Here is a 23464-nt window from a genome sequence, read left to right as displayed (position 1 = left end):
GCAGATAATTCTTGGTGCCCAAAGTTGACTCTTCCACTTGTCTTCTAAAATCAGGCTGTCAGCTTGGTGCCTCATGGGCGTGAATTTTTCATTTTAGTTTCTGTAACTATTTGGACTCCAGGAGACAGGCTATACTCGTAAAATTTCAAAAGTGGAGTTGGGGACAGAGGGGTGGTGTGTTTTTTGTTTTGTTTTTTTTTTTTTTCTTTTGATCAGTGTTAGAAAACTCCTTTTAAGATAAAACCTTACTTTTTACTCAGTCTGAGTATCTGCTGTAAGTTAAGAGAATACATGAAGCAAATCAAATGTGGCCTGCTTGCCTTGTAAGCATGCATTGGCACCAGTATACTTTGGCAAAGAATTGGAGGTACATTCCTTTGCTTTTTGTGGACAGTGACTCCCTCTTCAGAAGAAAATGATCTGAGGCACCAGCAGTGAAAAAACACAGTTTAGGTGACTCCCTCCCTGTTCTTCAAAAACTTACTAGATCATGCTTTTGAAACAAGGTACTGGAGGTAAAGGCTATGTAAGAGATCCTTGTATCTTTACAGGCAGCATGATACATGTATAGCTTTACAGGAGGGAAGAACCGTTAAGTCAGAAATTCTTTCTCACAGTATTTTCTGTGTGTTGCTCACGGCACATAATGGTCACTGAATATTTCAGCTTTTATTTCTGCCACTTTGGGACTGACATCTTTATGCCGTCACTTTGGTTTCCATCTTCCCATTCTTGGGTATATTACTGGGGAATGGAGTGGGACAGGAATAGAAATATGAAAAGGTGCCACACTTCCTTTCTCAGGTTTCTCCCATTCTTGTTATTGTTATGAACTATCTGTTTACGGTGAATAACTTCCAAAATTTAATCAAAAATGCTTTTCAGAATCATAGAAAAACAGAATTTACTCTGCCAGGTTTTAGAATTTGCGGAAGTGACTGATTGTACACTAAATACAATTTTGTATGCCTCTAAGGATGGTTTGGAAGGAGAAGGATGTACGTGGTGTGTATCTCCCCATACTCTGTAAGTTAGATGCAGAATTTAAGTGTGAACAGGTTACACGCTGGGAATGCAATTGTGCAGTTTCCAAATCTATCCTGCCTAGAGACCGGGGTAGCATCTAAGAAGGGACTAAGTTGCTAAGCAACTTGCTTGTCTGGTGAGTATTGAATTTAAGCTTATCTCAATCCTCTTGTAGTTTGTAGTGTCAGCTGTTTTTTGTGGAGGAATGTTCTTTGTCGTGCAGTAGGGCTGGGATGTGGAGCATCAGGGCTTAGTTTCAAGATCCGTGTTGAGCACAGGCACATCAGTACTCATTCTCTCTTTTTCTTTAAAGATAAAGTGAAATCTTTCCGGGCAGCTCTACAAGAAGAGGAACAGGCCAGTAAACAGATCAACCCGAAAAGACCACGTGCCCTTTGAAATGGCCCTTTGCTGCTAAAGGAATCCACGAACCTGTACTGCTGTAGCACACATTTGTTACAAAACCCAGTGGCCGTAAGAACTCAACTACTTGAAAGTGTAAAAACGTTAGAAATGTCTGTGGAAATGTCCTCTTTCTTATTCACCTGAATGACATTTTCAGTTTTGTGTGAAATGCTCCTATGATGTCTACAAAATGCTTCTAGACCAGACAGCACAACCATGCAGGGTTCAGATCTGTGAAGCACTTTGTTTAAAATATTTCATTTATTCGAATTGTGAATTTTATGTTTGGAAATATTTGCCATGTTTTTAATAATGAAGTAAAACTGTGGCCATTAAGAAGTCACAGTATTTCCTTTTGACTATGTTCAGTTTTGTTACAAAGACAAGCTGTGCAGTTTTAAATTGTGTTTGCGTGCATGCACACCTCACTAGTGGTTGTACATAACTCCTGTTCTACAGACAGCTGTGCTTACCTCTTCCCATTCTGTGCCTTGATGAAGGCTACTTAACCCTAAACATCCTCCTTCTGAAGCACAGCTTTAATAAACAACATTCCTTATTTGTCAATATAAATTACTTTTAAAGTGTGTACATTTTTAATGTGTTTTGAGACTTTTTTTTTGGTGGCTAGTTTCATTTCACAGGATGTGCCATATCATTTGAATAGGAACCGCAAGAGCTGTTAAGAGCAGACGAACAGCTGGACATTCCATCCTCCTTGTAAAAATCTGGAATCTAGATTTGTTTGAATACCATAAAGAGTGGTTATATAAATCTAACATTTTCTCTGTAATTAAAAAAAACCCAACAAACAAACAAAAAAACCCCAACAAAAATATAAATTAGTTGATGTATAATAAAGGGTAATGTTTAAGTACTGAGGGGAGTTGTATCTTAGGATAATGCAAATATACAGTATGTGGTATGGTGTGATAATGCTGTCAGAGTCAAGGTACGATCTCACCTCTGCGTATGGATATGAAAACCGTCACAAAGTTCAGGGATCGAGCTAAATACAGACATATTTGCCTTTCATGTACTGTTAAAATTTGGCTTTTGATGCATGACAAACTTACATGTACATTAACCGTAGTTTGCAGGTAGTTTGAGTAGCTCTGTTGCTTTAAAAAAAAAGTAGCTAATACCTATTTTTCCCTTTGTACGGTGCCAGCAGCTGAAAAGTGGAGTGAAATTGCATCATTTGGGGATCTTGCACAATACCTCTATCCAGCACTAATAGAAAGCCCTGAATTCTCACGAATGGGGCTATGTTTATCAGCACTTTTTAGGTGGTGGCACTCAAGTTATTTTTGCAAGTCAGTATCCAAAAAAGATTGACCTTTCATGTAGGAACTTCTTGTCAAATGAAGAATTGTAGACCTCTCTAGGAGTTCTCCCTGTTTCCAGGAGTTTGTATCAGCAGACTTTCCCTTGGAACTGTTTAAAAATTACTTTTGGAACACAAGTCTGTTTGTCTGTGCCAGGCCTGGAGGGAAATAAAGGGAAGGCAATGAAAAGAGAGTTAAATGAGCCAGGAATTCTTGTAGTGTTTAATGTTTGTATCTCCCATAGGAAGGTAGGCTATGGGAAGCTCTTGTCGCATCATGGTTAAAAATAAAAAAAATCCTCCTGTGTGTAAACATGAAAACTGAAACAACAATGTAGATTTTACATAATGTGTTTAATAAATTAAGCTATTAAATGAATTACAGATGAGAATTTACTTCTGTGAAATTTCTGTTGTGCTTTGGGAAGAGTTTCACTTTGTAGGCACATCGGAGTTACACTTTTGAAAAGGCCTCAAATTTCAGAATGAGTATTTTCTTCTGGACCTAACTCTTCTGTACAAATTTGCCATATAGGAAGAAGTTCCCCAGAGCACTGTCCCAACTTTAGTTTTGCAGCAGCTCTTAAAAGAAACATCACACATCTTTCTAAGCATTCTTTTAAGAATGTCACCCATCAGTTAAAACTAAAAAACAGTGAAATGGATGGCAGCAGCTTTTGTTAGCAGGTGATAGTACAGGTTATCGTATAACACCTGAGGGCTCCTTTGAAGCTGCTCTAGAGAAATCTGGCTTTCTAAAAAGCCTCTGAAGACTCAGACATCCTACATGAGAAACAGGGGCTTCCCCATTCTTCCTCCACGCAAGCCTACAGCCACAAGCAGGCTGTGGTTTACAGCGGCCACCGAAGGTGACAGGAAGGACAGAGGCAGTTCAATTTCAGCAGCTTTTTACTAAACCTTGCAAATGACACGTGTCCTGCCAGGTAGCAGATGCAACCTGAAGTGGTGTCTACTGCAGGTAAACTGTTACGAGACCGTGTTTGTGACACAGCCTGCTGTAAAGGTCGGATCTAGACCAATACTGAAGCAGTGCAGTGAGAATCAAGATAAACTGATACACCTGGTTACAGAACCTGGATTGCTGTAGCCCATTGCTGTGATGGAGTGGAATTACTTAAATAGGACTCAGACAAGCTTATCTCAATTCCCGTCCTGTAAAACAAAAGCATTTAGGAAATGTGACACGAATCTCCAGCACTTGTTCCTTCAGTACTAATTTAGGCATATTGCGGTGGCTACTTAACCTCACTCATAATTGGTTCTATATGCACTGAAGCAGCACTAGAATTACTAAATTCTAAAATGAATGAGCAATTCAGTTTTCCAAGACAACATCTCGGGATGCCTACAAATTCAAGTGCCTATTTCTGTACAAGCTTCTGAAGCAATGACTTTTAAAGAATTAACATTGGGTGTGTGTAAAATGAAATTATATCATGGAGGAGTTTTTGCCAATTTGCCTCTTCTCCACTTAACTGTGGTCTTATGGAAAGAGATACATTATATATGAAAAAGTGACTTATGGCAGTTTCTAATACACAGAGTCATGCTTTCACCCCTGCATGCTGCTACAGAGTTAACAGTTGCTGTTTTCCTGAATCATTACACAGACCAAAGTGGATTTTTCTTTTGACAGCTGCTATGCAGAGTTAATGCAAACTTCCTTGGGAAAACTCTGCCTTTTCTGTAATAAAAAATATCTATAATCCAAACTATATTAAGACACTTCAATAAGTCTTTCTGTCAGGACACAGGCATGCATTGCTCTAAGACTCGTTGAAAGCTTTGATCTATGCTAAAACTCCTCCTTGCCTTGAAGGGTGAAGTAGTTTTCTTATAAAAATAGTTGCTTGAGTTTACAGCTGACAAAACCCCCCTTCTGTCTATGCTCATGAGCACTGGCCCTTTGGTAGTTTTCTGCTTGTTCCAACAGTGGTTTGATGGTGATATGGAGGGGTAAAGGAGATGACACTGGTGGTTTCGGGTACCTCCATAATGTTTTTATAAATGATACCAAGCCCACAAGATAAATGCTTGTGTTTCTGAGAAACAGCTACTGGGACTTCTCCAAGAGAAGCAGATTACTAACAGATGTGGAATGCGGGTAGCTATCAAATGGAAGAGACAGGCATTTCAAATCAAAAAGAAAGTGTTTAAATACACTTCAAAATAAACAAACAAACAAAAATCCCCAACAAATGGAATGACTACAACTCTGGTTTTGTTGCCCAGACCAGACACGGGTTGTACTGCTGAGTATTGTGCAAGAATATACTGAGATGAAGTCTGTGGTCAGAGAACACAAATTTCAATTACGGCAGCATTGATCCATGTTTTTGGGTACATTTAAAAATACACTGTCATGTGGAAGTCCCGTACCTGACTTCAGTCGTGAAAGAATTTATCACTTTTAAAATACAGGGCAGCAGCTTCTTGCCTACTGCCTGTGATCAAATTGCATGTAAGGTTTTAATAACAACCAGAGTGTGTATGCTGTATTCTGTTATTGCTGTGTAAGAAGAGCTTGTCCGTCCCATTGCAGTCATTCTGGCTTAGGTAAGACTTTGGTGAAAAAGTACAGAACATCTTCATTCTTCTGGTAGAATCTACGAGAAATGGATGCCTTCTGAATTGAAGCCATGCAGCAGTCTGAAAGAGTAAAATATTTATGTTATAATTTCTACTCATTTATACTTCAGCTTAAGGCATTTCCAAGATGTGCTGGCTGGCAAAGAACACAGGAAAAGAACATGAAAGCAGCTATTACTGTTCAACTGCCATAAAGAATTGCTACAAATCTTAATTAGCAAATTTGTCATTTCAGACATGTGGGTATATTTTCAGTGCAGTTAGTGATACTGCATCCTACCAGGTTTACTACGTTTCTTTAAAGAGCAGTAGCTGTATTAATTGTCACACTGAAAAACAGCTAGGAATTTTAATCTTAAATTAGGAGAGGATTCATGCTGCCGCTTAAATTAAATGACCAGAACTAAGAGCAGAATAGAGCAGTTAATTACTCAAATTTCCGAATTATGCTATAGACTATGGCCTAATCCACAAGGCAGACTGAGAAGAGCTGTGTAAGTCTCCAGGGAAATTATAATAACCAATTCCATTATGAAAGCCATTTTCAGAGGAGACATAGAAGACTCTAGTACACAAATATCAGAAATAGGGATCTTCAGCTAGTTGCTTCTCAATACTGTAAGCAGCAGTTCAAATATATCTATAGGGTTTAAGTGTTTGCTCATGTTCTGGACAAAGCAAGCAGTGTCTGGTATTGAGAGAAAAACAGAGTTAGTACTATTCCTGTGTGACCCAATACTAATCTGTGCAGATTACAGGTACAGATGCAGGTAGGATCTAAAGAAGCTTTAAAGGAAGGCATAAAGAGAAAAAAAAATACCTAATGAAATCATCTATATCCATTGAACGGGCTCGTTTTTCAGAGTAACCTGTATTTTTTAGGACTGTCTGTATTTTCTCTGCAATTTTGAAGTTTTCGGGTATTTCCTGTCAATAGAAAATAAGATACAAATTCATTTTCTATTCATAGCATAGAAAAAGGTTCATTTATGTCATCTCTTCTTTTCCTGCTTTTAAAGTAGTTCTTGTTTCAAGTGATAAAAGAAAGTTCTATTTTTTCTAGTCTGGATTATTCTTCTGTTCTTGTATCTGAAACTTTATGTATCAGCTCATTCACTATAAATGCATCACAACAGTATTGCTAAGCAGATACAAAACATTTTCTTACTAGATTAGTAGAAGTCCTTGAGACATGTACAGCCAATATATATTAATAACATACTCAGCTTTCAGTTTTTTCACTGTAATTTAGTGACCCTTTCAGATTTTTCTCTAAGAAAAAAATTAAGTTCCTCCGTCCCTCAAACTTTTCTGAGAAAAACTTTTAACATGTTAAGCTTTTCAATGTTCATTTTTTACTCTGGTAAAAGTCAGTATGTAGGTCACAGTACACAGAAATAGAAATTAACATATTAAAAAGAAACTTACTGCATTATGTAAGGAACAATGAATTCGGTAATTATGATCCAGCAACTGCTCTACAGCACTTGACCTGAAAGAAATACAAATTTAGGATGAAAACTGAGCTTTAACTAGTTTCTTTTACTTGATAGGTTGTTAATCTTCACTATAAAAAACTGTAATGACTACACAGAGCTGTTCTTTTTAAACACCTGCCTAGTTTTCTTCTAAAAGAAAAAGCTTGTGACCTCAGCAGAAATCCTCCATCATGGTTTATCCCAGGATGTGCTGGCATGCCTATAACATGGCTATGCATTTGCACAAAAGAAATGGTTAAGTGGATGGGCTCTCCAACTTTGAAAAGATTTCCTTTAATAGAAGTTACTTACTTAAATGCTGCGGAGAGTGTCTTGTTTTTCCTAACAAAGGCTATCCTTACCAGGCCATCCCACTCCTGTAATTAAAAATTTCAGAATTTACAGAAAGGAACATACAGCTACTGCAAACAAGAACAGTCACTATTGGCAATTTCACAACAATACTGAACACAAAGAAAAATATTTCAGGAAAATATCCTTCTAAACAATACAAAACCAGTCTTGTCTTGAACAAAGCAATACAGGTGGAGGAGAAAATACTTCACCCACAAAAACCTTTGACTTGTTCTTTTTTGTGCCTAGGCACTATTGGCCAGATCTTAGTGCTGAGAAGGCAGACACTTGAAGAAAACCTGGCTACCGCTGGGCAAGGCTGAAATGGTCTTGAAGATCAAAGTGTTTGAAAAATTAATGTTAAGAATACTATCCTGTAACATCTGTCTTCTGAGATTATACACACTCATCTGCAGATAAGACTTCGCATATATACTCCTTTGATCATAACCAACAAAGTCATCAGCCAGAAGGGTTCCTGGGAGATATAAACCACGATGAAAGGGACATTATTACTAGCAACTCTCCAACTGACACAGACACAGTACCTCAGTCTTGTCAGAAATACTGTAAACAAAGCTGCACTCGCATTGGTGGTGGCACATTCAGGTAACATCCTAACACAAGCATGGTCAATAGAAGAGTAAATATTTTGGAATTCTGGAAATGCCAATGAACAGCTGGTACTTAGTAATAAAAACAGCACATGGAACTGAATAATAAGTGAAAAGAAAAATTAAATTAAGTATTATCACTAGTATGTAATGTTGTTACTAGAGTATACAACGCTTACCTGGAAGTTGATAGGTGGTGGTGGGTTCTTTGGCTCTATTCTGACAACACTGGATTCAACTTTGGGAGGAGGCCTGAAGTTGTTCCTTCCAACCTGTTAGTCAGGAGAAGTCAGGCAGCTGTATGAATACGCAGCAAATCCTCACATTCCTAGAAACATTCTTCTGTTTTTGATAGCTCTGTTGGCTAACGCAGAATGACATACCTTCATCAGATGGTCCACTCGAGCTAGTAACTGAGTATTAATAGAGAGTCTGCAGTATAGTTTACTTCCCGGTTTTGCAACCAATCGAAGTGCAAATTCCCTTTGAAACATAAGTATGGCACACCTGAGAATAACAGAAACGAGAAAATGAATTTTAAGTAATCAACTTTTACATCAAAAGCCAACTAACACACTTGGAAAAAACGGGATTTGCCTCAGTGCTCTAGAAGCAAGAAAAATTTGTCATAAACAAACGCTGCCTTAATTAGCTCAGTGTGTTAAAAAAAAAACACCAAACAAACACAAAAGTTAGTGAAACCATCTATATCTCCTTAAAGCTCCAACGGAATTTGATTCTTCTTACTGCTAAATGCATCAGGATCAGAGAGGCTAGTCTCAGTTTTGTGCCTGACTGTAAGAAATAATTTTGAATAATTCTTACAATGTCTTATAAATCCAAACTCTCTAGCTCCAAAAATTGGCCAGTAACGTCACTAACATTAATGCATCAGTGAGAGAAATCAAGAATTGCTGACACATTGAACAACACACAGAATTACCTGGGCAGTTATATTTTTAGACCAGAGGCTTTGATCCTACTCTTTCCACCCTTCCTTTCTCAGGTAGGAACTAATTTGAAATGTGACGATGCCCTTCTTATCCCTGGAATAACAGTTAGTTATAATACTAGTGTAAAGAAGTGCAACAGCTGTTTTCATCAGCTGGACACTCACTAATGCCAAGACTAAATTTTCTCCTTGTGCTTAATACGTTGACAAAAACTCATTTCCAGGTACTGGCAGGTTTCATATGACAGAAAAACTCTGATGCAGCTCTAATCCATCAAATTGGTATTTTAAGAACTAAAAAAAAATTATTTGGAAATATTTTTAAAGCTTTCTTTTTTTTCTATCAGTTAGTACAGAGCTCTGTTCTTCCACATACCTGAAAAAAGGTCTATGAAGCAACAACTTGAAAACAAAAGGTGAAGAAATCTGAGGAAAAGAGTAATAGTGTTAGTATAATTTCAGGGCAATTAGCATTTAAAAAGCAAATTTTTTTCCACGTTGTTTAGCCCATACCTGGTAAGGCAAGTTAGCCACACATGCATCAAAGAATGGTAAGTCTGTTTTCAAGACATCTCCAACCTTGATCTCAAGTTTGTTTGCCAGACACCTAGGGGAACATACACTGTGTTTATCCTCAGAGAAGCACATTGCCACAGTTTTTGCCAAAGCGGCTCCACTGCTTTTAAGTGCTCGCCATTTCCACAGTTGATACTTACGTGCCTTGGACTCTCTTCTGAAGTTCACCAACAAGTCTAGGGTCAATTTCACAAGCAATAACCTGAAAACAAAGTATATGTTTGTGACTTCATACAACTCCTCTTAACCGGGATTAAAATTTCAATTGTAAAAAACTCCTGTATCTATTGCTACAGCTTTAAATAATTCTTAAAAAATTACCTGTTAGGCTATGCACCTTCCTCCCTCCAAAAAAACATGCAAGCCTTAGTGCATAAATGGTTAATGGCAATATAGCTGTACATGATTTACAAGATTTACATGAACAGCTAAAAATTCACTGGAATTATACAGATGTTAACAAAACCAGCCATAGAGTAGTTCTACTTATTTGAACCAAGCAGATGAGGATCCTTCTGTCTACCAAAGTCTAAGCCCCAATGTGGTTATAGCTTGGGAAGGTGGGGGGGGCGAAATTCACACTTAGCATCATAGAATCATAGAATCGTTTAGGTTGGAAAAGACCTTTAAAATCATCGAGTCCAACCATTAACCCAACACTGCCAGGTCCACCACTAACCCGTGTCCCTCAGCACATGTCCCACTAACACTAGTGGTGTCCCAGCACCACTAACCTGTGTCCCATCTACACGTCTGTTAAATCCCCCCGATTGGATGGCGACTCAACCGCTGCCCGGGCGGCATGTTCCAGTGCTTGATAACACTTTTGGTGAAGAAATTTTTCCCAATATCCATCCTAAACTTCCTCTGGTGCAACCTGAAGCCGTCCCATCGCCTCGCTTTTTTTACTTACTTACTTTTTTCACTTTCTCCAACATCTTTACTGTCAGGTTACCGGTTCCTGGGCCGACTTCCAGAATGACATCTGTGCGTCGCAGGGCGGCCTAAGAACCAGACGGCAGATCAGTTATTTTTTTCCCCGAACCGATTTCAAGCTGCCACTTAATTTTAGAAGGAAAGGCAGGTGCAGCTCAGCTAAAAGCCGAGATCAGCTAACTGAGGGGTGTGAAAAGACAGCGGCGAGAGGGAGGCAAGAACGGGAATGCCTTAAAGCTAGTTTATGAGAGATCTTCGGCCAAGCGTAGAAAAAAACTGAGCAAGCACCCCGCCACCGTCCCGGGGGGACCCCCCGGACCGCCCCCCCCCCCCCCCCCCCGCCCCGCTCCTCCCCCCCCCCCCCCCCGCCCCACGGCACCTTCTCGATGATGCTATTGACGACGAGGGGGTTCTTCAGGATGTGCTGCCCGGCCCCGGTGTTGAAGAGAATGCCTAGGCCGGAGACCGCCGTTACTCCCGCTGCCACCGCGGCCCCGCGCAAACGCCACGGCCTTCCCCACCCCACCCCCCCGCCTGCGGCAGCATTCCCGCTTCTCCCGGCTAAAACCGCGCTCCCCGCCGGCAGCTTGCCCGGCCTGCCCCCCCACCCCCCCGCCGGCAGCTTGCCCGGCCTGTCCCCCCACCCCCCCGCCATCGGGGCGGCACCGAGGCCTCACGCTCCGACCTCCGTTCGTGGGTTCGCCGCCGCTCAGCTCGAGCCTCACTCACCGGTAGCGTGGCCCTCCCGGCGCTCCCGCCGCGGCCGCTTCCCGGCCCGCACCTTGGGCATGGCGGCGGCCGGGCCTGCCTCCCCGCGCACGTGCGGCGCCGGACTACAACTCCCGACCTGCACCGCGCGGCGAGGGCGGCGGGCGGGGAACAGCGCCCCCCGGCTGGCCGGCGGCTCGCCCGGAGTCGCAGGTGCGCGTCAGCCCAGCGCGGCGTCACGGGTTGACGGGGTAAAGGAGCAGCAAATAAATGAGGAGGGGGGGAGGGGAAATGGGCACGGTGGGAGGTGCATGCGGAGACACACCCCCGCCCCCCGCCATTCAGGGGCCGCCGCGTGCGCCTCCCAGCGGAGAAGACGGCGAGGCGCCGGCCGCGTGTCGCCGGGCATTGACGTCACGACGGTGCGCCGTGGGAGGCGGGGTGCCGCAGCGGCGGCGGCAGGTCCCGGCACTGAGGAGCGGTGGAGAGCCGGTCGGTGGTAGTGGTGGTGGTAGTAGTAGTAGTAGTAGTGGTAGTAGTAGTAGTGGCGGCGGCGGCGCTGGGCCCCGGGCCCTGGGCGGGCCGTGCCGGCAGGGAGGGAGGGAGGACGGACGGACGGGCGGGCGGACGGGCGGGGCGGGGGAGCCGCCTCTCCTGGCGGCCGTTTTCTGTGTGGGTCGGATTTGGCGGGAAGGGTGTCGGGAGGCTGTGAGACAGCGAGCGGCGAGGTGGGTGTGGGTGTGGGTAAAGGTGGTGGGTTTTTCTTCCCGCAGGCTGAAGAGCGTCAGCTGGAAGCTTTGCTGCGTGGCGGAGCCCCCCCTGAATCACAGGCCGGGCCAGCGCGGCCGGGGTGAGGTACTTCCCCGGGTCGTTGCCTCAGGAAACAGCGACGGGCGTAAAAGGTAAGAACGTGGCTCTCAGTACGTGGCTAGTACTGTTTCCGACTCGGGTGGACCTTGCTTCCCGTGGCCCACAGGTGAAGTGAGGTCTGTAGCGTATTTGCTGTGGCTTTCAATTTAGCAGTCGTAACACGTGAGAACTGCCGCAGTCGTCGCGAGTAGGCTGCTCCCTGTGGGCTTTGGGTTCTTCAAACTTCATTTCAGTGCCAATTTTTTGGGTTTCTTGGTGTTTTGTTTTTTTTTTTTTTATCGCTCTCTGCTTTTTTTCCTCTCGTGCTTTAATTGTATCACCCTGAAGAAGGGCATTTAGTATGATACGTATGAATGATGTAATAAAGGGTTTTGCTACTTGAGCTTTATATATGAAACTTTAAAACTGTATTGTCAGAAGCAGCCTTTAACTGTGGTTAAGCTGAAATAGTTTAAAGCTGTTCCAGAGCATGAGGCCAGACTGAAACTTGCATTTCTTTTTCAGCTGTTGCACACTCTTTTGTTATGAAGTGTTGTGTTGTATCTTTTTGCAAATCTGTTGAAATGAAGTGAACTAGGAAGAAGTTAAGGGAATGAGATTGGTCTTGTGACATTGGCCATCCTATCAGCTTACTATTAATCATTAAAAATATTCTTTTGTTGTCTCTGTGCATCCCTTTGGCTTTTTCTGTGTCATCAGTACTGAACCCTGTGACAGAGTTTCTTATGAGTTATAGCCAAGTAAATCCTTGGAATAGTCCCACTGTTAGTTTTTTTTTTTTTACTGCCTGTTCTTTCTGTTAGCAGTTTTCGGTCAGTTTGGTGCTTTTCATTTAACCTGAAAGGCTGTTCTTCTCAATATTTTTAATGTAATCTGACTTGCTTCCCTTGCTATTGTTGTCAGCCTTGCTCACGGTTGTCCTTTATTCCTGTGTTACTCCTTGGTTTTTGTTCTTTGATCCTTTGTGTCTTCTGCATGCTGATTTTTTTTTTTTTTTTTTTTTTTTTCCAGACCCAGGTTTTAGTTTCAGTGTCATCTTTTTTGTAAAAATAAATGTGTAGAAATTCTATTTCTCTTTCTGTTAGTAGTAGTATGGGGGGGGGGAACCCTGTAACTCTTTCCTACTTGATATCTTTGTCTTCTTTACTGTGTCTTAAATTGGGCAAAGTAAAGACAGCCTTGTTCATTTACATAAATAAAAAATAATTTGCTGGTTTTGAAAAGTCTTGGTAATGACTAATATTAGTCATTGTAGTGGTAGTAGCCATTAGTGGTTTTAAATAGTACCTTGGATAGTCAGGATAGTGGCAGTTCTTTTGGTCTTACTGCTCAGTAAAAGTGCTAATGTATGCCATGATTGATACTGGTACTATAATGCTAGAAAAGAGATTCATGGGAAGTTTATAGAAGACTGGAGAGAGAGTGGTATTACTACCATACTAGTAATATGTTGTATCAATATCACTGTGAATGCTAGAGTTCACGTTACCCCTTTCAGAAAGCGACCTGTAAGTGGTTCTTGCGGCTTTTCGGAATGGAAACTTTGTTGTTCATGTTTTCCTTAAAACAAATATACTGGAAAAGACAGTCTTAACTTTCTACTTGAACCTCCCAAGCTGCAGTTCATTGCTTTGTGTTTATGTATTAGTTATATAATCTGCTGACAAGAAGTGTTTGGCTCTGTCCTCTTTGTAAGCGCCCTTCAGGATGTTAGTTGTCAGTGTCTACAAAGGCTTCCCTTAGCTTTCACTTCACTAAACAAGTCCTCAACCTCTCATAGGTAATTTGCTTTAAACCCCAGACCATATTAGTACCTCTGGCCTTTCCAATTTCTACACTTCTTTCTTGAACTGGGGAAAGGGAGAACTATGATGACAAAATTGAAGACGTTACTGTAGAAGCAGTCTTGGATACTGCTAACTAAAGGAGGATAACAACATCCTAGAGCCACTTGCCATGTGTCTCTTAAAGTGGCCCAGTACATATATGCATTATCAGTGAGAACACACTGTATTTTGGGTGATACATTTACATCTTTCTCTCATTCTGATATCAGAGAATCTTAACTGAATCTATTCTTGCACCTCATTACAGGGGAAAGAATTTATTGAATTCCTAACAAAGGATAACAAAACTTGTACCGAATTAATTGGTTTGATATAAGTAAGTTGTCATACTGCTTTCTTTGCAGTCCAGAAAGTAAAGTGTGGACACATTTACTGATGAAATCCTTTTTGTTCCCTTGCAGATGTATAGTGGTCCTTGATTTGTTTTCAGAACTGATGTGATTCTAAAATTTGGATGCATTTCCATGTTGCGGGAAAAGTACATGGATACTCTTTTGCCTCTATCAAAAGTAGTTGGGAAAAATATTTAACTGGTACTGCAGAACATTTAGGAGACTTCAAATATTCTATGATGTAAATTGTGTGTGCAGATACTTCCGTAGAAAGGGAATTAAAGAATGAAGAGTAGAACAGAAGTGAGTCTTGGATTTTTTCAAGTGAAAAGAGATGAAGGAGTTGAGGATCGGAAATGTAAGTGCAGGACACTGGATGGTAATGACAAGGAGCTGGTATTGGTACTTGTGGTTTCTGAAGACACCATCTCATTGTGCTGAGGGGTGGCATTTGATGTTTTGATTTTTTTTTTATTTTTTTTTGTCTCCTGTGAACTGAGACTTGAGAACATGCTGTTGTCTCAGTTCTGTGCATATTCAGTGGGATCTTGGAGAGCAGCTTTTCCTTGTTGTGTGTGATGAGTCTCTTTGCCTCATACAAGAAGAAATTTTGGTGTGGCCACAGAGCCATGCTTGGATTTGCAGCTGACAGTATTGAGCACTTAGTAGTTGAAGGGATTTCTTTTCCTTCTTCCCCCACTAGAGGTGTGCTACTTAATTATGATCGCAATGGGTACGAAACGCAGCAGATGCAAGCAATGTTTCTGAAATTGCTCAATGTTCATTGTGAAGACTCGGTCTGAGATTAGTAAGTGAAGATGGGAAATGCTAACCTTAGCCAATGAGCAGACTTGGAACTTTGAGTTGTGACTCGAAGTGCAGACCTTATCTTCCTTCTAAGAAAGTGTTACTTGTAAGGTTGGCAGAGTCTATCAGCATTTCTACACATGCCTCATGGCTGTGAAGGTACCCAGAAGACTGCAGCTGTTTAATGCTCACCTGCTCTGTTTCATCTCTAGCACAGTCTTGTAGAACGTGTTCAACAGTGAGTTAAGCTCTAGAAGTACCCAACAGACTGTGGAGAAAATCCCTGTCCCAGTGATGTAACCCATCTGCGGTGTAACCCGTGTCCCTCTGCTTTTGCCATGCAACAGAAAAGCCTGATTTGTAAGAGTCTCTATCCCACAATATTAGAGCCAATATTCGTGGGCCTTTGCTGTTCTGTGGGGTCTGAGAGCATCTGTATGTCCTCTGCATAAATTACAATTTGAAGAGGTCCTGGCCCCTAAGTTTAAAAAAAAAAAAGGAGGGTAAGGTCACAACAAATTAAGATTTGAGGGATCTGGGTTTAAACTCCTAAAGTACAACTGTGATCTCTCTGCAGGAATTGATTTCGCAAAAGTATCTGTACGCAGTATTAATTAAAACTGTGTTTTGGAAGGATCCCATTAACACAGTGTGTGAGCTCATTGAGTCAGTCATCTTTACAGAGTGCATGCAGAGGATAAATTCCCAATAGAAACCCTGTTGGTGAGAAGGGAATGTAAGGAGAGACTTCGCCAGAGTTGAAATTGCCTGTTAGGACCACAGCCTGTAATGGCTTGGCATAGTTGGAAGTCCCACGTTTCTCCTTTCTCCCTGGCCACTTCTGGTGTCTGTGGAACAGTGTGCTCAGATGGCTTGACTTCTTGGCTTGGATTTTTGTATGGTTCCCCCCATCTCCCCTCTTTTGGCCATTTGAGGGTGATTATTAAGTTGGCTCTCTCATAATATATAAGTTTGCTGTAAGTTCACTCCACATTTTGATAAGACAGAGAAGTAAAAGAACGTTAATACACAGGATTAGACCCCGAGAACTTGTGGTTTTGCTTTTTAGGAATTAGTTTTACTTGAATCTTCTCTAGCTGACAGGAGTGCTGAAGCCATCTTGAAGGCATGCTATTGTTTTGTTTTTCTGAATCCGGTAATTGATTGTTTTCAATTTTTTAATAGTTAAGAAAAAAATTGCTTTTTTTCCCTCTTTGATTGATTTTTGTGAGAAAAAGGGAGTTGCTAATACCACAGCATTGCATTTTGTTGGGAAGGGAGATCCCTAGATGTGGCTACTCATTCACTCTCAGTACTGGTAAGCACCTGAATATAAACTCATGGATCTCCCAAAAGTTGACATAGTGTTTATTAAAATTGCAGTTTGGTGAATATCTTAACCAGGCATAAGCTGTTGCACAGTGAAGAAGCTGCTTGTATCTTCTGCCTGTTTTTTTTATGCCTAGCAGATTTACCTGTCTAGCAGAGTGGTGGGGAAATGATTGGGGAGCTTGATCCAAACAAAGGCCTATGTATTTTCCCCACTCCTTCCAGCTTCAGGTGTTCAAGGAGTGCATGGACAAGCAGAGGGTTGTACTCTTTATTTTGGTGACCATTCTTCTTTTTATCAGCTTAACTTATTAGTAGCTAGCTTGAACTGCACATTCAAGTTCACTGCAGTAAGGATTGATTTGAAGTAGTTTGGGTTTTATCTTTCTTTTTATATTCCTTTTTAAAAAAGAAAATAACTGCATAAATAAGACCAGCAGAAACTGCTTAGAGGAATTGTTAAATGTAAATGCAATGGGCAGCTTCTTGTGTGGGTTCTTATGATAAGTTTGCAATGGACTTTGCAAAATCCGAGCCACAATGAAGCATTATGCTTTTTGTGCATCTTGCTATTTGTATTTGCTATACAGGTATCAGATGTTTTTCCAGTTAATTTTTTGCCATCCAAATCATACAGAATATACTGCTTCCTTAAATATTTTACATTATTTATAAACTTTATCTAAAAGTTGACCCATCTTCAGGGACATTATTATTTCTTATCTTAGATTTTGTTATTTTGCTTGGGACGGCCTCATACAATGTTGTGTGAGGACTTGTTTACATACAGCCAAAAAGCAACTGTGCAAATTCCTGGAAGACTAAATCTCTTGACGGCTATTAAATTTAAATTCCCTGCCTCTTACTAGGAAATCCTTGAACCAGTTTTCTGGAGGATGGGAGCGCGTTCTTCAAAAATATAACTAGAAGACTGGCCTGTTCTGACCTTGGCCTCTACTATGGTCTTTGACAGAGACACAACACTGAGTTAAATGAATTTTTGTTCTGACCTGCTTTGGTTGGTTTGGTTTTTCTTGGTTTTTTTTAGAGCGGCAATAGCTGCTCCAATTTTTAAATGAGAATACATACCTTTTCAAGAATGAGAAGCATCAATAAAAAAGAATCTTTGTGAATATTTCTCTTTGATTTTTTTTTTGTTGTTGTGCTTGTCTTTAGATATGTCAGCTAATTATTTTGAAATAAGAAAATGACAGAAAGCCTCATGGTTTTTGTTTATGTACTGTACTAACTTCAATAAGTAAGTCTTCTGATGAGAACTGTCCTAGGTGAAGTATATAAATTTTTAGTAGAAGCACTGTTCCCTTGGGGGGGGGGGAACCCTCCTTTTTTTGCATCGGATTTGAATGTAGCTGAGATATAATTTAATTTAGCTGACATGATCTTAGTTTTTGTAGTGCAAAATCAATTGTTACATGAATGCCCCATAATCTATTTTTTTTTCCTTAGAAATGAATATGTCCTTGCATCTTTAGCCAAGTACATGGGGGGTGTGCTGCAGATTCACTGTTGCTACCATGCAGTTTTCCTATGGCAACTCATTATTTGGAGAACACTGTTCAGCAAAAGACCTAAAATCAACTTTTATGAAGTCGAAGACATTATTTACCATTTAGTTTACACATACGTGCTCTGCCAGCTTAAAAACTTTCAGAAGTTCTCTCTTTTTGGTTTTCATCTGATAATCAAACAGATGGTCTGCTACTTTTTTTAGTTGACTAGGTGCTTCAGAATTACACTTTATTAGGTCTTGTTTGATAGTGTAAGATAAGACTATATGTCTTTTGAAAGTACGTAATTGGACTTTTGAGTGGAAATAAATGAAATCACTTCATAACATGAAGTGTAGCTTTGACCTTGCAGGAATTTAGCTATAATTTCCTCCCGAGTGCAAACTCTACACCGACCTGTTGCTTTTTTCTGGTATCCTTCGTTTTCTTTCCTTCACTACTATTTTTAGCTGCTCTAAAATGGTGTTAGCTATATTAGGTACTTCAGTGATACAGTGTTTATACCAGAAAAATCTGAGTGTATCTTTTTTATTGCTGCTTTTCTTGTGTGTGCTTATTTTACTCAGGTTCTTTGTGCTATGAATATGGAGTTACTATTGTTATCCTTACAAATTAACCCAGTGTTTTCCAGTGTTGTTGTTACCTTGCTGCTTCCTGGCCAGTTTTGGCTGTGCAATGATGAAGGCAGCCTAAGGTACTCAAGATGTCAAAAAAGAAAAAATTTAAAGATACTGCAGCTAAAGACCTCTTTTTACTGCCTGTCCTGTCAATAACATTATGTACCAAATTGTTGTTTTTGTGATTATATTTCAAAGAAAAATGAAGCTAGCAGGACTTCTAGTGTAACATCAGAGTCTTGCGTTGACATGGATTCTTTGTGCTGGGCACTATTCCACATAGGGTACACCAGTACCATTTGGATTTTATAGTCTAAGTTGGCATCTTGATTCCTTGGAAATTAATGTTCTTCTGAGAAATGAGCTGAGAATTTGAATGTTTAAGTTTGTTTTGCAAAGGTGTCATAATTGCAGGCAGATTTTAGAGATTCTGCAAATTGGTAAAGGTTGAAATGACTGGCACAAGTAGATACAAAGAAATAGAAGGTAGATTGGTTTTGCAGGGTGAGGTAGGTTGACCTTGGCTGGTTGCCAGGTGCTCATTGGGCTGCTCTATCACTCTTGGCTTCTCTACCTCCTCTGGAGCAGCACAGGGGGAATGGGGGTTGTCACCAGTCCATCACGCGTTACCTCTGCTGCTCCCTCCTCCCACTCTGCCCCAGCTCCAAGCCTGGGGTCCCTCCCATGGGAGTCAGCCCACCACGAACTTCTCCAATGTGAGTCCATCCCATAGGCAACAGTTCTTCATGAACTGCTCCAGTGCGGGTCCCTTCCACAGGGTGCAGTCCTTCAGGAACAGACTGCTCCAGTGTGGGTCCCCTGTAGGGTCACAAGTCCTGCCAGCAGACCTGCTACAGCACGGGCTTCTCTGTCCGTGGGGCCACAGGTCCTGCCAGGAGCCTGATCCAGCATGGACTCTCCACAGGGTCACAGCTTCCTTGGAGCATCTAGCTGCTCTGGTGTGGGGTCCTCCATGGGCTGCAGGTGGATATCTGCTCCACTATGGACTTCCATGGGCTGCAGGGGAACAGCCTGCCTTACCGTGGTCTTCACCTTGGGCTACAGGAGAATCTCTGCTCTGGTGTGTGGAGCACCTTCTGCCCCTCCTTCTTCATGGACCTTGGTGTCTGCAGAATTGCTTCTCTCACATATTCTCACTCCTTTTTTCCAGCTGTTATTGTACAGCAGGTTTTTTTCCCCATTCTTAAACATGATATCCTGGAGGTGCTACCATTGTGGCTGATGGGCTCAGCCTTGGCCAGTGGCAGGTTCATCTTGGAGCCGGCTGGCGTTGGCCCTGCCAGACATAGGGGAAGCTTCTAGCAGCTTCTCATGGAAACCACCCCTGAAGCTCCCCGACTACCAAATCCTTGCTGTGCAAACCTAATACATAGGGCGGTTAAAGCAAAGAGATACAAAGATGTGTCACATGGGAAATATAAAGCAGAGATTGTTACTTGTTCTGTTCAATTATTGCTGTAAAGAGAGATCTGATATTATGGTTCTTACTTTTGAAAGTACACTTTCTTTAACCTTACGACCTTCAATTTTTAGTCTGTTTTTGTTTGGGGATGATTGGAGACTTACAGATTGTGAGTTCTTAAATTATTTTTTTTTAAATTGTGCAGAGCTATTGCTGTTATAACAGGTCTTTAATCTTGTTGCTAGTTTTGTTGTTAAGGTGGTTGTTTTTTCAAAAAATCAAAATTTTAAACCTATGTCAGAATAACATTTCACTTCTCTAGCTTTCTTTCAATCTTTAACAATTTTACACCTCAATTTTTTTTTTTTCCTGAAGGTTGGAAAAATAAACTTTTTTTTTTAGTGTTAAACAAAAGCAAATCTTCCAAGGCTGTTTGTTAAAGAGAAGCTGTGCTTAATTGTTTAGTTAGAAACCTTCAGTATATAAATATTTGACATGTATGTGTATTATGAAAAGTTTATGTAAATTATAAACACATGGTTTTATAGACAGAAAACCAATTTTAATTGTCAGACTTCATAGCTGCTTTTTTATATGTTTCTCTAATTTGTTGTAATGCTGTTTCTGTGGTCAGTATAAATGTAATCTCTGTGTCATCAGGACAACAATGTTTTGTTTTGTCTTTATAGAGTACACGAATGTATTTATGTTGGAAATCAGGCAATCGTACTTTAGCTGTTTAGCATTTTGTATGCTATACAGATAATGAAGGAATACTAATATACTGAGGAAAATTCAGTTTCATTTAGGACTTTAATTGTGAAACTAATTCATCCTCTTAATATGAAATGTCTAGGTCAATTTGAATTGTAGAATTTAACTATCTGAAATGGGTCATTTTCTCTTTTGGGGAAAAACTATTCAGAAAATACAGAAATGTTAATACTCTGCATCTTTGCTTCTTTCAGACAACCCCATGGTTTGCTCTGCCTACAGCTAAAGTCATTGCTGGTTGCGGTTTTGCTCTTAGTTTGCTGTGCTTCACAGGAGAGGTAACTGGTTTAAAATCAAAATATTTCCTGTAATTCCTTAAATCTAGTAAATGTGCTTGTAATGATAGATTTAATGATTGCTTTTTCTTCTGAGAGATTTCTGAAAGCAAAATAGTTTAATCACCGTACCTTGACACTGCCTGTGAGTGGGTGTACATCTTACACAGTGTAGTCTAATGAAAAATTAGTGTGGGGTGTTTAGATAATACATGTCTATATTTGCTGTCTTTTTTTTTTTCTTAAGTGTTTTTCTTCCTTTTTAAATGTTCTCAGATTTTCATGGATCTCAATAGTGCTAGCACTATTGTTTTGCGAGTCTTGACCCAAGCTACTAGTCAAGATACTGCAGTGTTGAAGCCAGCTGAGGAACAACTGAAGCAGTGGGAGACGCAGCCAGGTTTTTATTCAGTCTTGTTGGTAAGATACAGTGGAAAAGTGCTATTAAGTAAACTTTGAGTAATTTTGAATGTGGCTGTCTAGAATACTGTTGAACCATGATCTCTGGCTGAGAGAAGCCTTGAGTTGTCATGGTCCAGTTACTAGTATCCTTAGGCTGTACGGTGGTAGGCGTTGTCATCACAGTGTCTCAAAGCAGGCTCTTTTCCCAGACATTCAGGAGAAGGAGGAAATCCAGTGTCTAGTGGCATGAGAGAGTGGACTCTAGTGCTAAACCTGTTGTTGGCCTGTTGTGAATTCTAGATAATAGAAGGCCAAGAGGACCCTTGTCAAAGGAATTACCTTTACTACCCCATGAGTCAGGGACGCTTGTATATACCAAGGCACTAACCACCTTTTCTTTATTGTGGAGGTGATGCATTATGACTATTTTCATAGAAGTTACCCTATGCTTTTCATTGCACTAAGTTTGAGACCTGGTGGGGATTGCCCTCCTTCTTGTCAGTAGAGGGAGGATCACAGGGAGATTAGCTGACTGGGCTGATAGTCTGGTTCCTGAAATGGGAGAGGTGAATACTTCTAAAGGTACTGTGACCATTGCTGAAATAAATGCATAAATATGGTGCAAAGGGATGAAAACATAGTCAAAGAAGGAGACCCAACTGTTTTGGAGAAGATACTTGGAAGCTAATAGTGTTATTCTCTGATTCCTATGTGTATGTTTGCTTTCCCTACAAACGTCTATCTTCAGTGCGTAAGATGAATGACTCAGAGTTGTGGAATGTTGTGTTCTGTTCTCTGTAGACCCTCTGTTTCATTTGGTTGGAAAGTTGAAGACAAGTCAGGGGATCTAGGGAAAGGGGAAAAAAATCTGACTTTAGAGCTGTCAAATTGCATTTTACCCACTACTTTTGCTATAGTGTTTCTGTGGTGATAAACGGATCTTGATAGAAAACAGCAGAAATTGCCACTGACTGGGCATTCTTTATTTTCTCGATGTATGCTGTGAGAGCTTACAGCTCAGGTTGTAGACATGTTGAGCGCTCACGGGTGTAACTGAAGTTGATGTGAGCTAGTTTTAAATATAAGGGCTAAAAATGCGGGGTTTGAAAGGATCAAATACTGTTAATTCTACTAATGTGATTAAGTAGCCCTGTTTGGGGACACATCAGCCTTTCTTAAAGTGTGAAATATAAGCAGTAATCTTCCAAACTAAATAGAAGTAGAGAATCTGTGCTTCTTTGTTTAACTTTATTACGACAGAAGGACTGCCTAGGAGAGAATATAGTTGGCACTTTCTTGGTGGAGCAGAAAAGGGTGGTGGGAAGCAGGTGAGGATAAATGGAGAGATGGTCGGACAGTTAATCTCTGTGGTATATGGAAAGTAATAGAATTACTTACTGTCAGATATATTTGCCTCTGGGGTGATCAGGATAGAGAAAATTATAATGAATGATGAAACATACATCTTTGAATCTACAATTTTTAGTACCCAGTGGAGTTGTTAACGTGTTTTAACTCTTTTGAAGGTGTTACATACCTCTCTTGAAGAACAGAGCTGAAAAGTCAGAGATAGAGTAGCTGTTTTTGAAAAGCAACCTCTGTCCTTTACCAGTTGTATCAGTTTATGTAGTTTAACTTCATTCCTGTTATTTCTACTATAGCATGTTTTAGGAAGCTCATATATAGATAAAGAGTATATAGAGAGGTTTTGCTGGTTCTTGTGGAGATACCTTGGCCTTTTTTTTTTTTGCATTTCTTGCCCAGGTCCAATCTAGTTCTACTGTATTTTGATTTGAGGAAGCTTTGCTTCCAATGAAGATTTTAGCAAGGAGGGGAACGGTAATTGGAAGGCTCAATGGGGTTTTCAGAACAGGTAGTTTTTTCTTTTTTCCCATGTATCATTTGCTTTGCAATGCTTTTCACAGATATGAGGCTAAAGCAGTGTTTGAAATTTCCTCTTTGTATTGTAAAATACTGAAGTTGCACTTGGGAAAGGTCAAATTTTTCAGAGATTCAGTCCCTCTTCCTAATTGAACTTCAGGAAAGGAAGACATATTACATACAGATCCTTTTCAGGTTGTGTAGTGTTTGTCAGTGGGCTACTGCCTTTTCTGTGTTTCTCTAAAGGTTGCTAGTTTTGGAGGGGGTACCTTTGTTGGTATGTAAGTCTGTTTGCTTTCTAGTGATTGGAGTTTTTGAGTTTTTTTTTCTTGTTCGGCATTACATCTACAAAGCTGTTACTATTATAGAGCTTGAGAGAAGGTTAAGGTTTG

The 23464-nt window shown here is 40.6% G+C and overlaps 3 protein-coding genes across 5 annotated transcripts in view; 2 read left to right on the top strand and 1 right to left on the bottom strand.

Annotated features, from left to right (window-relative positions):
* The window catches only part of KIF2A (kinesin family member 2A), a 62341-nt gene extending 60033 nt beyond the window's left edge, over positions 1-2308 (top strand). For all 3 annotated transcript variants that reach the window (XM_082497549.1, XM_082497548.1, XM_082497547.1), the window contains one exon: positions 1340-2308. In XM_082497549.1, the coding sequence (XP_082353675.1) occupies positions 1340-1425 (86 nt within the window). In that variant the 3' untranslated portion in view covers positions 1426-2308. The remainder of the gene's footprint in view (positions 1-1339) is intronic.
* Positions 2309-4910: 2602 nt separating this feature from the next.
* DIMT1 (DIM1 rRNA methyltransferase and ribosome maturation factor) lies at positions 4911-11101 on the bottom strand. The gene is made up of 12 exons (XM_082497550.1): positions 11008-11101; positions 10658-10731; positions 10260-10346; positions 9483-9544; positions 9280-9373; positions 9143-9192; positions 8198-8321; positions 7994-8086; positions 7159-7223; positions 6797-6860; positions 6189-6295; positions 4911-5428 (listed from the first exon to the last, which is right to left on the bottom strand). Exons 1-12 carry the CDS (start codon positions 11066-11068, stop codon positions 5386-5388), a joined length of 924 nt encoding a protein of 307 aa, XP_082353676.1. The 5' UTR covers positions 11069-11101; the 3' UTR covers positions 4911-5385.
* Positions 11102-20947: 9846 nt separating this feature from the next.
* IPO11 (importin 11) overlaps positions 20948-23464 on the top strand; it is an 83270-nt gene continuing 80753 nt past the window's right edge. The window contains exon 1 of the mRNA XM_082497011.1: positions 20948-21209. Within this exon, the coding sequence (XP_082353137.1) occupies positions 21072-21209 (138 nt within the window). The 5' untranslated portion in view covers positions 20948-21071. The remainder of the gene's footprint in view (positions 21210-23464) is intronic.

Source organism: Vanellus vanellus, assembly GCF_965231255.1.
Source record: "Vanellus vanellus genome assembly, chromosome: Z".
In the NCBI taxonomy this organism is placed as follows: domain Eukaryota; kingdom Metazoa; phylum Chordata; class Aves; order Charadriiformes; family Charadriidae; genus Vanellus; species Vanellus vanellus.
Note: the sequence above shows the minus strand (reverse complement) of the source record. Positions and strands in the feature narration are given on the sequence as shown.

Coding starts and splice junctions, on each gene's coding strand:
- DIMT1 (XM_082497550.1), bottom strand. CDS start 11,068: ATGCCCAAGGTGCGGGCCGGGAAGCGGCCGCGGCGGGAGCGCCGGGAG. Junction 10,347..10,657: donor TCAATAGCATCATCGAGAAG/GTGCCGTGGGGC, acceptor TCTGGTTCTTAG/GCCGCCCTGCGACGCACAGA. Junction 6,861..7,158: donor ACACTCTCCGCAGCATTTAA/GTAAGTAACTTC, acceptor TATTTCTTTCAG/GTCAAGTGCTGTAGAGCAGT.